At 44.9% G+C, this 12,621-nt stretch overlaps 1 protein-coding gene across 1 annotated transcript; it reads right to left on the reverse strand.

The window, feature by feature from the left end:
• Positions 1-2,736: 2,736 nt before the first annotated feature.
• LOC132977651 (RNA-binding protein 38-like) lies at positions 2,737-12,285 on the reverse strand. The gene is made up of 4 exons (XM_061042394.1): positions 11,837-12,285; positions 9,674-9,797; positions 9,182-9,236; positions 2,737-4,518 (listed from the first exon to the last, which is right to left on the reverse strand). The coding sequence occupies exons 1-4, from the start codon at positions 12,047-12,049 to the stop codon at positions 4,176-4,178; spliced, it is 735 nt and encodes a 244-aa protein (XP_060898377.1). The 5' UTR covers positions 12,050-12,285; the 3' UTR covers positions 2,737-4,175.
• Positions 12,286-12,621: the final 336 nt, after the last annotated feature.

Consider the following 12,621-nt stretch of genomic DNA (forward strand, 5'->3'; position numbering starts at 1 on the left):
AGTGACGTTAAACAAGCTTTTGAAAGTATTTTCACAGGCTGAAGTTTTCATTTCATTCAGCACATTACTCAGCATTCCCTCTGCAGACCAGAGCATGTTATCTGAATGGGTTATTGGAATGAGAGTACCCACGGGAAAGAGCATGTGATGGGTGTCTGGGGTCTGGTAAGAGTCTGGGTAAATATAGCTTGTATTTGAGGCCTATCTGACACTACAATGCCAACACTCCATGGACACAGATAGAGCCATGTGGGCCTGGAAACCGACACAGGACGATAGACAGGGTCAGTCGGGTGTTGGATGTTTGGCTTGGGTTTAATGGGACGTTGAATAATACAGCACTTTCATGATGACTTGATAATGATCTACAGAAAACTATCTTTCACAAATTAAAGATGTCTTTTCGCTTCAGGTAAAAATGCATTACTGACAACTTACGTGTTAAAAGAAATAAGAATGAGCGCTTACATTAGTGTAACTCAGGGCAACTCAGAGTTGTCTTAGAAGAGGCCATGAAAACAAGAGTTGTTTTGCCTGGCTGAGATTAAAGTTGAGCTGATGTCTGATAAGGTGGGACTATTTTTATGATAGTTCTGTGGAATCCCTTGACGTCAGAGTTGCACGACAGAGCGAGAAGCGTGCGGAGAGTGAGATTTGACTGAACTCACTTGATATGTGCATGTGAAAAAGAGACCACGAGAGAGAGAGAGAGAGTGTGTGTGTGTGAGAGAGAGAGAGAGAGAGAGCCCTAATGATGACTCAGCATAACAAGGACCTAGGCCTGAGTGACCTCGTTCATCAAGCTGACACCGGGCTGTGTTTTTTTTGCTCTGGTGTGACTCACAAGAAGAACGTGAAAATGAGGAAAAGATAAGAGAAATAAGGGGGAGAAGAGGGAGAATATAGAGAGAACGTGGCATGCTGGGAGAAACAGGACCACGTGCCCTGATATGGGAACAAAAAGAAGGGATGTTAGCTGAAGGCATGACAAGCGGAAAAGTCGGGAAATGAATTTGTGAGTGTGACCACAAACAGAGAAAAGGGAGGTGAGATAGTGAAGGATAAACAGTGACAGAGTGATGAGAGGAGAGGGGGACCAGAGCTTGCTGCGCCTCAGTAACAACCAGTAAACACAGCAAAAGCAAGGACATCAGTTCTGATAAACGCAGTGGTGTTTAGAAATCTCTGACAAGATTCAGCTGTAAAAACTACAGCCATGTCTTTTGTGTTGTCATCTTTTACAGCACGTCCCAACAACGCTGGTATGGCTTCTATCAGGCGCTTAGTTTAAAGCTTTACTCATTTAAAGCCATTCTAATGTTTCAATTCAAATGCTGAACAAAAACATACTCCGCTGACATCACTGAAAAACAAAAGGCAGAATATTTAACACATTTACTTCCACTGACTCGGTTTCCTCCTTTATGCATTCAAGTGAACTCATGAAACTCACTCGACGATGTCTTAAAGGGTTAGGGTAACACTTGTGTTTCAAAAAACGAATTGAGTGAAGCTTAAACAGACATTCACCATAAACAACATAAACAAAGACCATTCCAAGAAGCAAAAACCATGACCAATCGGATGAAAATATCACTGACAATATGTTGGTGCATCTGCTGAACTAATAACATTGCCTTCATCTTCAGCCGTTCGATTCGTTTTAGTACTTCTTAGCAAATGTGAGCTTGCTTACGAGCCTAACTAAGACGGTTGAACATGCTACAAAATGAATTCAAGCTAAACAGGAGCATGTTGGGTTTTGTCTTGGTGAGTCTGTTAACATGTCGCAGTTAGCACAAAGTATTTCTGTGCCTCGGTATGATTCACAGAGCTGCTAACACAGAGCTGCTTGAATGTCTCCAAACTTCATGGGAGTATGTTACTTTATTGTGGGCACAGCATTAAAGTTTTTGGATCAAAATCTAGCTATCAGGCATCAGAGTAAAAACAATCATGTGAACTGAACATCACTTAATACTAGCTTAAAGGGCTGGGTGTGGGTGTAATTAAGGTCTAATTGGATTGTAATCGAGACAAGAACCACAAAAAAACATTTATTAAACTCAAGGCCACGTCGTAGATCATTACTGAGGGGTTGAATTACATACTGGGTGAGGACAAAAAAAAGAGATAATGGATGTGTTTTTGTTTCTAACAACCTTGCCTGCTTTTTGTCTCGGGGCCTTTGAGGGGTTTTAGAAGTGACACATCTTGTAAAGTAGCTGATGTAAGCACAAACATGTAGAGACGCTGCTGGGAAACAGAACTAGCTGAGCTTGTTCAGCAGCGTGAAAAAAACAAACAAACTGTTACTTGCCGCTCTGGTTTAAAGAAACTTCAAATCCACTTTCTGACAAACGTCATGTGTTTTTTTTCTTCCAGACAGCTCGTGAAAAGAATGATAGCAAGCATGGAGGCCTTAGGGAACACCCTACACCCCTGGCAGGTGGTGGTGTTGTAGCTTGATAAAGTCCCCCCCCCCCCCTCCTGTGAAGGATCTAACAGCACACACAACTTTGATAACAAGTACGCACACATTTCACTGCACTCTCTGACCCCAAAGTATTTTCACAGCAGGATCTGACATTGTTGTAAATACAGTTGTAATGCAAACACACACACACACACAGTAGACACAAATCATTTACGTGGTGGTGTTTTAAACTCATTGTGCAGCAGTGTTAAAAAAATAATCTTTGTGCTTTTTAAAATCAAACAAAGTCTGGAGAAATCTTCAATTACAAAGTCTTTATTTTTATTTTTCATTTTTACGTATGGCTTCTTTGAAGGGACTGTAAAAGACATTTTTATCGAAAAAAGAAATCTAGAATTTCTGATCCAACCGGTCAAAGATTCTACAAACAAGTATTGACTGAAGTTGTTGCTGTGCACCAGATCCATCGACATGGCAACAAAATGAATACAACACCTGTGAACCTGCAGGAATGTCTCTGCAGGTTGAACGACATCAGTTACACAACTAGTCAGAGTAACAAAAAAAAGGCTATTTTAACTTAGTACCTCATATAAATACCTAAATATAAATATTGTAAATGTACTTGATGACATAAAACATTTGCTGTACATGAATGTCCTTTCGGGCACAACAGTTTGTGAAAATCTCAGTGAGAAAAAAAAAAAAAAATACACTGGTGTTTGAGCCCAGTGTCAGCTACCTTATAACATCTATACACAGCGCTCCTGGTCCCCATCGCCCACATACTGCATGTGATTATCTACATCCATTTGAAATTCTAAAGACCCAAGTGAGCCAGATAAAGTCACTGACAGCTGAAAGGTCAGTTATGTAGGACTGTCTGCACTTGGTTCTGTGGTGGGGAGAGCACATACAAAAATCAGGATGTTCAAAAAGAAGTTTCTTTTTTTTTTAAGGCCTCTTTAATTAAAAAGAATTTCTAAAAAAAATAAATGTGTAGTCCTGACACCACAGTCGTAAATCATTGAGGTTAAATCTTTTGTTGTCCTGTGTGGAACTGAAAGCTGCAGGTTTGTTCACACTGAATGCTCTACCTCACTGGGGATGGCAGCAGGATGGAGGGTCCACAGAGAGGCCGCTTTTCTGCCTCTCCAGATCACCCAACCTGTCTTCCCCCTGAACCCCCATCTCCGACTCGAACCCCCAGCGTCCTAAAGCAGCAGTTCCCTTCAACTCCCGACTCTGGAGGCAGGAGGAAAGAGCATGTCCCACAAACCTCTCAATGTACCTTGGACACACATAACTTCCACTGATTGAGCCAACAACATAGTAACATTGATAATAATAGCATACAAACAAACATTGACAATGACATTAATACAATAATAAATGACGATAGAAATAATAAAAATAATAATAATAAAAAATGAAGTGTCAGCTTCTGGAAGCCCTTGGAAGCGACCACATACTTTATGCTGCTTAGCTTCCCCACCTGAACCAAAACAGTCTACCTCCCACCCCCTATTTTCTTTGAACCCTTTTACCAATGAGCAAAGGGCTCATCCAGATCGCAGTGCAATAGTCCCACCCTTTTTCCTGAAAGCCCCTGCTAAATATAGCTGGGGGACCCCATAGGGTGTTTGCCATCCTCTGTCCAAAGGTCCGAAACCAATACCCCTTCCTCCTCCTCCTCCTCCTCCTGCACCGCTCCTTCTACTCTGCTTCCTTCCCCGGCTCACTGCATGCGGTCCGGTTGGATGTGCTGCTGTGGGGCGTAGTGCAGGAAGGCTTGGCCAGGTCCAGTGGCGGACGAGAGGCTGGGATGGACGGTGGCCGGAGCTGTGGCGGCGGTGGCTTGTCCAGCGTTGGCTGTGGGGCTGGTGGCGTAGCTGTAGCCCAGGAAGCCTGCTGGGGAGGCAGCATACGGGTACTGCTGCTCAAAGGCTGCCTGGGCGTACTGAGTGTAGGCTGCGCTGTAGTCTAGGTAGGGGCTGCTGCTGACAGAGCTGGACACCTGAGTGGGCAGGACCAAGCTGGGCTGCACAAAGGCTTGTGGGTAGACGTATGGCTGGGCCATCCTGCATACAGACACAAAGAGCAAACAGGGGGGTTATTACAGAGAAATTGAAGAGTCTGGCTTCCATTGTTTATATTTCTCCCAGGGGAGTATAAACTCTCTGTAGGTGTTCTGAACTTAAGAGAGCTCTTACGCCGATATCCACTGTTATTAAAGATAAAGTAGACATGAGGTAGAGAAGGTTAGGCAGCGAAGGTGACTCAACCCTCCGTCTGTTTCAGTTAGTAAAACCTACAAAACCTGTTAAGTAGGGCCTCCTGAGGTAGAAGGGCAGGGAGGAGTTGAATGGGGGGGGGGGGGGGGGGGGGGGGGGATAGAGTCAGCCGTTACTGGCAGGTTTTCAAGCTCAGGCATCAGCAGAGTGTTTTAACAGCTGCTGCTCTTCACTTGCCCCACACACACACACACACACACACACAATCAGCCGAAAAAGGGAACTTGCATGAAAGCATGTACAGAAGTTGCAGTCTGCTACTTCTCACTTGGTATGTAAATCGTTCACAGACTATCACAGGTGATGATGCTAGCTTTGGGGGTTAATGGTGGCGGGGGAGCTCATCAGGGCTGGATGCCAGGCTCTGCCAGGACTCAGGAGGCCGGCACTGAAGCTGATTAGAGTTGTTGAGGTCTGGGGACTGTGCCGTCTCTCCTCTTTCTGTCTTTACTTTGCCACTTTATTCACAGAGGAAAGGAACAGGGAATGGGCTTTAGGAGTATCTCTCCTGGGGATGTCATCTTTAGGGAGAGACGGTTGTGGCAGAGATGTAAAGGTCCTCTTCTTTTATTAAAGGACGATGTAACTAACATTTTGGTTAGGAGCTTTTGTCCTTGTTTCCACGTCTTTTGTAGAAAACTTCTGAAGACATGCACCCAGAGATAAAGACAATCAAGTCAAAGCAAATGTCACCTTGATGTAAGGTCTTCAGCTGTCACTCAACACTAAACAAAATATTTTCATGGACTTGTATTTCAATTGTAGTTTTTTTTCCATGGATTTAATCCATGAGAAAATGACAATCAGAAATGAGAAGCAGCCATGAGGTCAACACAGCAAAAGATGAAAGCATGCATGGATAGGGAAGTCATCACACTCTCCAACACACTCACACACCCTCACATATCCCCCCCTGTCCACTCCCCTCTCCTCCTCACCCATCCACCCACCCACACACCAATTACCACTGCAAACCCCAAACCATGCCATAATAGGGAAAGAGTCACACCACAATCAGCAAAACCTCTTCAGTTCATATCACACAAAAGGGGGAAGATAAAAAAAAAAAAAGAAAAAAAAAAGGCACTCCAATCCATCACAGCACACCGCACTGCACTCTCAAGCCATCACTGGCACCTTGGAGAGGGGGCTGGCTGAGGGTGGGAGGAGGAGGCTGGGCAGATATGTCTGTCAGACCCTCCTCTGGACTAGTCCTGTACTGTGGGCATCTTCTGATCCTCTGCTGGTACCACGGTCAGCTGACAGCACAAGAGCAACCATGGCAGAAGGTTGAATAGGAGGGAAGTGATTATTTTCAACAATAACATTAAGGTCTTGTTGATTCAACAAATATGAGATTTAATAAGGAAGCATTTGGGGTACAGAAAGAAGTAATCTCAATGTTCAAAGTTGTTTCTGTCAAATTTAGAATAAAAAAATAAATAAACCTCCAGCTAGGATAAAACATTACAAACAAATCTGAGGACAACATAAGTTTTTTTTAAAAGCTGCATGTAATTATTTATTGCACCATAGGGATAAAATGTCAGACTACAGTGTGGAAGTGAGATACAGAGGCTCACTGAGGCATCTGGTGAGTGAAGACAAAAAAAAGTGATAGCCATAAAAGAAGACAGCAGCAGCATGTAACCAGTAGGCATAAGCAAATGAATGTAACCCCCACCCATGGGCGCAATCTACACTCTGCCCTCTCAATGCTATTGAGCTACTCACAAAGAGGCATTCAGTTTCACACACAGCTTTCAAACATGACCATACATTAATGCTGTGGGGCATATGCGCTCTCACTCGCATCACGTATAATGAGCCTGCCTTCTCCGTGGCCTTGGCAGCGTGTCGCCACGGGCAGTTTGCCGTAATCTCAGTTTACAATCAAGTTGACCTGATGTAGGTAAAGTGGAATAGAAAATAATGTAAAATACTAGAAGCCTAAAGGGAGAGACAAAGCACTCCTGTACTTTATCCTCGGCATGTGTGCAGAGATGGAGATTTTAGATGGAGGAGGACCAAGCGAAGTTAGGGATGGTAGCAAGCTCCCGGGGGCCACAGAGATGCCAAGTGGATTGTGGGACAGTGGCAAGGGGAATGTGGATGACGGCCAGAAGATCATAGGTCAGCTGGTTTTGTGCTGACGGCCAGTCTCTGTGGGTTTGACATAGTGCCACTCTGCGGATGGCAGGCCTGGACTAGAGAGGCAAGCTCACTAGAAAAAGATTTAATGAACATAAACATGACAAAAACAGGGCAAAGTAATCATGGACATAAAGGCCTCTTAATGAGTTCATGTGAAAAGCCTGGGCGATATCACACCGAGCAGCTAAATATTTCCACAGGATAACACGAATGACCTTCAGCACATGACTCACAGCAACACGAAGTGTGAAAACAGATGGGTCTGGACTGGGTGGGGGGGGGGGGGGGGGGGGGGAATTAAACAACACCTCACAATAACCTGTGAGAAGGCTTCATATTCCTTCCTTTCTTCTTTGTTAGAGGGGACTGTGAAAAGTCTTTGATAGCAGGAGGGCAAAGGGTGTTTTGTTTGGCACCTGTAGAGGTGCGTTTCCTTGGGAGCACACAGCCTCATTAAGCATTAGTCCCAGAATACGACTCTAGATACCCTCCCCCTTCAATCTCCTCTTTAACCCCCCCTCTTGGTGTCACAGAGGTGTCAGTTTTCAGCGTCTCTATCTATCTGACAAGCTGGTAGTGGCACAAGTTTAATGGTAGAAATTTAAGCGGACACCAGTGATAACAGCAATCAAAAGGGAAAAATGTGATATGGGGGAAGCACAGAGGAAGTGGATGTAGTGGAGCAGGTGATGCATGAGAGGAGATGAATCTGCAAGCTCAATGAAAACTCCCCCCCCCCTCCCCATCAAAACATTGTCCTGGCCTCAGTGACCCCTCTGGGCCTTACAGCATCTGCTGACCACAGCTTTACACACAGGGCCGCAGTAAGCCCAAACCAGAGTCCCACAGTAACACGCTACACCCCAACACTGCTTCAAAATCCTACTTCAGATACTGTCCTCACACCATATGTTGTGGAAAGGGTCTGTGGGGGGGGGGGGGGGGGGGGGGGGGGTCTGAAAGAAAAGCCACGTGTGTGCTCTCTGCATCTTAGGGAGGCCTGCGTCTGTCACCCAGCATACAGAGGAAACTCAGAGGCAGGCAGACAGGTGCTCCATGCGCCTCTCTACGTCTCTAGAGTGGTGGTCATGGGAGATTAAGGGGGTGTATAGAGCTGTAATATGAGCCAGCACCTGTCAGGCAAATCTCTCAAAGCAGCACTGTGCTCCACATTTTAGACCCCTCTGGGTTTTCTATGCCATCCATGCTCAGTGTGGTAGAAGGAGCACAGATCAGGGAGGGACTTTCCAATGTCCTCTTAAGGTCTTGGAACATGATGGGACATGTCCCCAGTGGACCATGTGGTTTCTCATTCAGACACAGTAAGAAGTTACAGGGGAGTATGGCTGATGATGTCTAAATCTTATAACATCCCAAAATACCAAATATTTCTTATTTTACCCATGTCCCTGTGGAGTGCCCTGGGATTTCCACAAAGCTCTAAATATCCACATGCTCTGAAGTCTTAAACTGTATGGGACAACTAGGGGGTAATTCATTGAATATTAACATGGCACTAATGTATCATTCACGGTTACTCATTACAGTTTCCCTAGTCACGTTTATAGAAATATCACTTTGTTATGATTGTGCAGGATTCATTGAATAACTTCTATAAGTATCTGATTTATCAAAATAGATGTTGATCACTTTTCTGACTGTCATTCAAACAATGAACCATTTGTTGACCTGCTTGTCGTGTTGGTAAAGAAGGCACTGTTTATCAGTTTGTAACTCTCACAGCACTTTGTGTCGAATCTGCACACATAACCACTTTGTTGTACTTTAAAAAATGAGTTCTGTTTGTGTTTTAATCTTGCACACAGATCTTTGGTTTTGTGTGTCTGAATGGTGTTGAGGGATGATCTGAGGGAGCTGCAGGGGGTGAGGAGAGTCATTACTGCAGTGAAACGCTCATTAGCTGCTCGGCAGACCATGGCTCCTAGACGCTACCCAGGCTGTTTCTACAACACAGCCACTTCGAGGAAGCGTTCTCAGTGACAGAGCCCACTCTGGCAGGTAAACAAGAGGAGAGGCTCCCTGACAGAGGCCAAAACAAAAAAGTGAGTCACACAATCACCTCTGGAATGCTCTTCTATTACCACAGATATGTGAACCATCTCCCAGCCCTACAGAACTCAGATATGCTAATAGACTACTTCTGGAGTTGCATGTGGACACAGAAACTGACATGTACTTTCCAGAGGCCTTGTTTGTCAAAGGACTAGTAGCCTGGTGGCATCCCACATAGAGAAATACAAGAGAATACAACAAGCGCCCACTCCCGCTCACTTACCCATACTGCCTCTGGATGAGTGCTGGGTGAATGGGCTGCACTCCGATGGATATGCCTGCAAGATAGGAGGCCGGCTGTCAGACACACACACACACATTTGCATTTACAGAGGAGGACCAGAGAACAATACACAGTGAGCACGGAGAGACAGAGGCAGGGTCTGTTTCAATCCTACCTCGGATGGAAAACACTTACAGATGCTCAAAAAGACACAGAAAAACATGTCTGTTTTTAAGGAAAATATCATTTTGTATCTAAAATAAATCAGACAAATGTGGATGGTATGGATGTTCTAACTGAACTTAAACAGACTGTGATGTAAACTAAATGGTGGTGAAGTGTCTTTTTAACCCATCAGGTGATAGAATAGTTCAACCAATGGTTCATACGAAGGATGTCTCAGCCTTCCCAAACAAACAAACACATATTAGATGACATGATGGTTGCTGAGCAGGAAGGAAGCACATTGAACATATACACAGTAGAGCTCACCTGTCTGTATGCTGCGGGGTTTAGCCCCCAGGTAGGCCAGGTTCACGTTGGCTTTCCTGCCATCGATTATGGGGTTGGGATCCTTGCATGCTCTCTCTGCAGCTCCTCTGTCTGTCATCGTTACCTGGGGATAAAATCAGAATCGTCAACAAAGTATCACAGGAAATAACATTAAATCACATGAAACAAACAAAGTGCTTCGCTTGACGCCCCAGCTGGTTACAAATTAAACACTCAATAAAAAAAAAAACACTTGAACATTTGAAATGAATAAAAAAGGGACTTGGTCTCATCATAACCCCCACCCCCCTTACAGGCTTTCTGCTGTTAAGATTCAGTGTCTCTGAATACGAAAAGGAAACTACAAACAAAGCACAATGATAAGCTTTGAAAACTGCCAACAGCAGCAGCAACTTGACTGCCACTCCTCTCCGCTCAGTGCGGAAATATGGATCTCGGAAGAGCAACAAGGAGCTTATCCAATTAGGAGCTAAATATTAAGGAGATTGGTATTAGTCCACCCCTCCTCTCTCCCTCCTGGCATTAGACCAGCCCTTCTGTTTTGATTTGCCACATTTTGCCAACTCAGAGGGTTCAGCCACCTCGGCGTGTGGACTGAGTGGTGAATGTAGGCCACGGCTTGCATTGTTAAAGAGGACGTTTTTAAAAGAAGCGTGCCTCTCCATAGTGGAAGGATCCAGAACAAAGCCCCAACCAGGGCCTGTGTTGTGAACACACAGGAAGGAACGAGACTAGAGTGTTTACACTGGAAAGAGCCCTGCTGTGGGGGGGGGGGGGGGTTCTACTAATCCACCTCTGAAGTGTGTTTAGAAAAAAGGTGTGCTCAGCTTTGGGGCGCCTCCCTCCCCTCCTGCTGCTGCTGCCAGCTACCTTTCCTACTGAAACGCTCAGAAAACAGATTTATCAGGTTGCCTCACGCCACAGAAAATGTATGCCTTTTTTTTTTTTTTTTTTCCCAGGCAGCACCCGCAGCGGCCTGAGCCTGTTTAACCTGAAACACAAGACTCAATAAGCAGCCGTTTGATTCCAGCTAGACTCACAGGACCACTTTCCTCAGAGTTAAGGAGCTGATGTGTAAACACAGAGAGCGATTGTCTTCAAATTCTGGCTTTAGAAGTAAACACGCACACATCACAGTTTTCCATTCCTTCTTTGGCCCGACAGTACATTAGTGCTGATATGTCTTCCCAGGGTTCTCGTAAATATTTGCATTTCTTCTTCTGCTTCTGTGTTTTGTGTCAAAGAGAGAAGGAATATCTTTACCTGACCTAGAACAGGAAGAGTTTTTACAACCTTACCCGAGTAAGTTTATGTTTCATGAACGTCAAAGTATTTAATAAGGCTTGGCCCATCCTACGTCTAAACATGACAGAATCAGAAAGGGGCTCTAACATGAACTTGTAGTACAAGAGAGAGCCAGTTGGTTGATGCTGGAATTTCTCTAAGCAGCCAAGATGTGATGCAAATCATGTGCTACAGCCTGAATGCTCCGTTCTTTGACAATGGAGGGCCGGGTGTGCAAGGTCAACCACCCCACTGCTAAAAAATAACCATATAAAGCAAGCTAGGAGTGCAGACTCCCTCTCTCTGTCTTTCTCTCTCTCTCTCTCATAAACACACAGACTATTCTAAAGCCATAAGCTGGGGCTGCTCAGGGGTGAGTAAGGGGGGGGGGGGTGGGGGGGTTCATTTGGGGGTCTGGACATCATTGACATATGCTGAAATATAATCTTCTTAGTTACCCATCAACCTGTGTGATCCCTAATTCTCATTAAGCTAAAATAACTGACAGCCAGGCGAGGAAAAAAAAAAAGGAGATGCTGTGCAAGTATGCATGTCAGCTTCAGTGGGGGTGAATAACCTTTGACACATATCAGATAGTACATAAATGACTAGTATGAATTAGTCATATTATTTCCCATGAAACGAGAGGGGGGGAGAGGCACTCACACACAAAAGGCAATTCTTATGCAGGTCTACACTAAAAACAAGTGAAATGAAATATAAACAACATAGCATCATCACAGTAGATAGCTAGTCTATAGTGAGGGTCGATAGGGTTTAAAAGTTGTAAATGAGAGATTGCTGTAGGTCCAGTTGTTGACATTTCTGTAGGTTTATGGCTGTCCTGTATGTACTCACAAAGCCGTATCCTCGGGATTTACCGGTCTGTCTGTCCGTTATCACAACAGCCTCGTCAATGTCCCCGAAGGCCTCGAAGTATTTTCTGAGTGATGCATCATTCGTGTGGTACGGCAGCCCGCCGACAAAGATCTTGGTAAAAGTTGTGTCTTTTTGCAGCGAGGTTGGATGCATGACGTCCAGGGCTCCGTTCATGAACTGATGTAGAAGCATTGGGCAGCCGGAGTAGCCTACACTGAAATATTTCTAAGCGTTTCTACAACGTCCCAGCATCAGTACAACTCTACTTTTATATCGCTCTATTTTGTGTTGTAGTTTCCCCTCCCGTGTTATCCTGCAACCAGATGTCAACTGCGGTTCACACCCGAGGAAACTCCTCCACACCGGTTGCTTCTTTTGACGCCGAAAGAAAATGTGCCGGTAGGTTTTATACGCCACGGCTGTGTCCACGCCCACACATAATGTTTGACCAATCAGCCTATCCACTGAGTGCCAACTTGGGCAGCAGCACCACCCATTGGTCCGCCTCCCCCCCGGCGCTGCTCTGCGCTGCACCTGCTTTTGTCCTTTACAGCACAAAGAAATAGACGACAGAAAGAGCGGGTCCGACCGCCACATGGTGTTGTGTGCTACTGTAATGAGGAAGTCATTATCTCGCCTCAAAATCCCCTTTTATGTATGCTCATTTTACCATGGCCTGAATTCATAATCTTTAGAGTGCACATTAATGCTTTACAGAAAGCAACAGATAAATAAAGTTGTACCCCCATACTGCAGCTGGCTCG

The sequence above is a fragment of the Labrus mixtus genome, chromosome 7, assembly GCF_963584025.1.
Source record: "Labrus mixtus chromosome 7, fLabMix1.1, whole genome shotgun sequence".
Classification (NCBI taxonomy): Eukaryota; Metazoa; Chordata; class Actinopteri; order Labriformes; family Labridae; genus Labrus; species Labrus mixtus.

What these genes read in the sequence shown, in the direction of transcription:
- LOC132977651 (XM_061042394.1), bottom strand. Translation starts at nt 12,049, where the DNA reads ATGCTTCTACATCAGTTCATGAACGGAGCCCTGGACGTCATGCATCCA. An exon ending in ACCCCGCAGCATACAGACAG is followed by an intron (nt 9,237 to 9,673) that starts GTGAGCTCTACT and finishes CCTATCTTGCAG; the next exon opens with GCATATCCATCGGAGTGCAG. An exon ending in CTCATCCAGAGGCAGTATGG is followed by an intron (nt 4,519 to 9,181) that starts GTAAGTGAGCGG and finishes GTCTGTATGCAG; the next exon opens with GATGGCCCAGCCATACGTCT.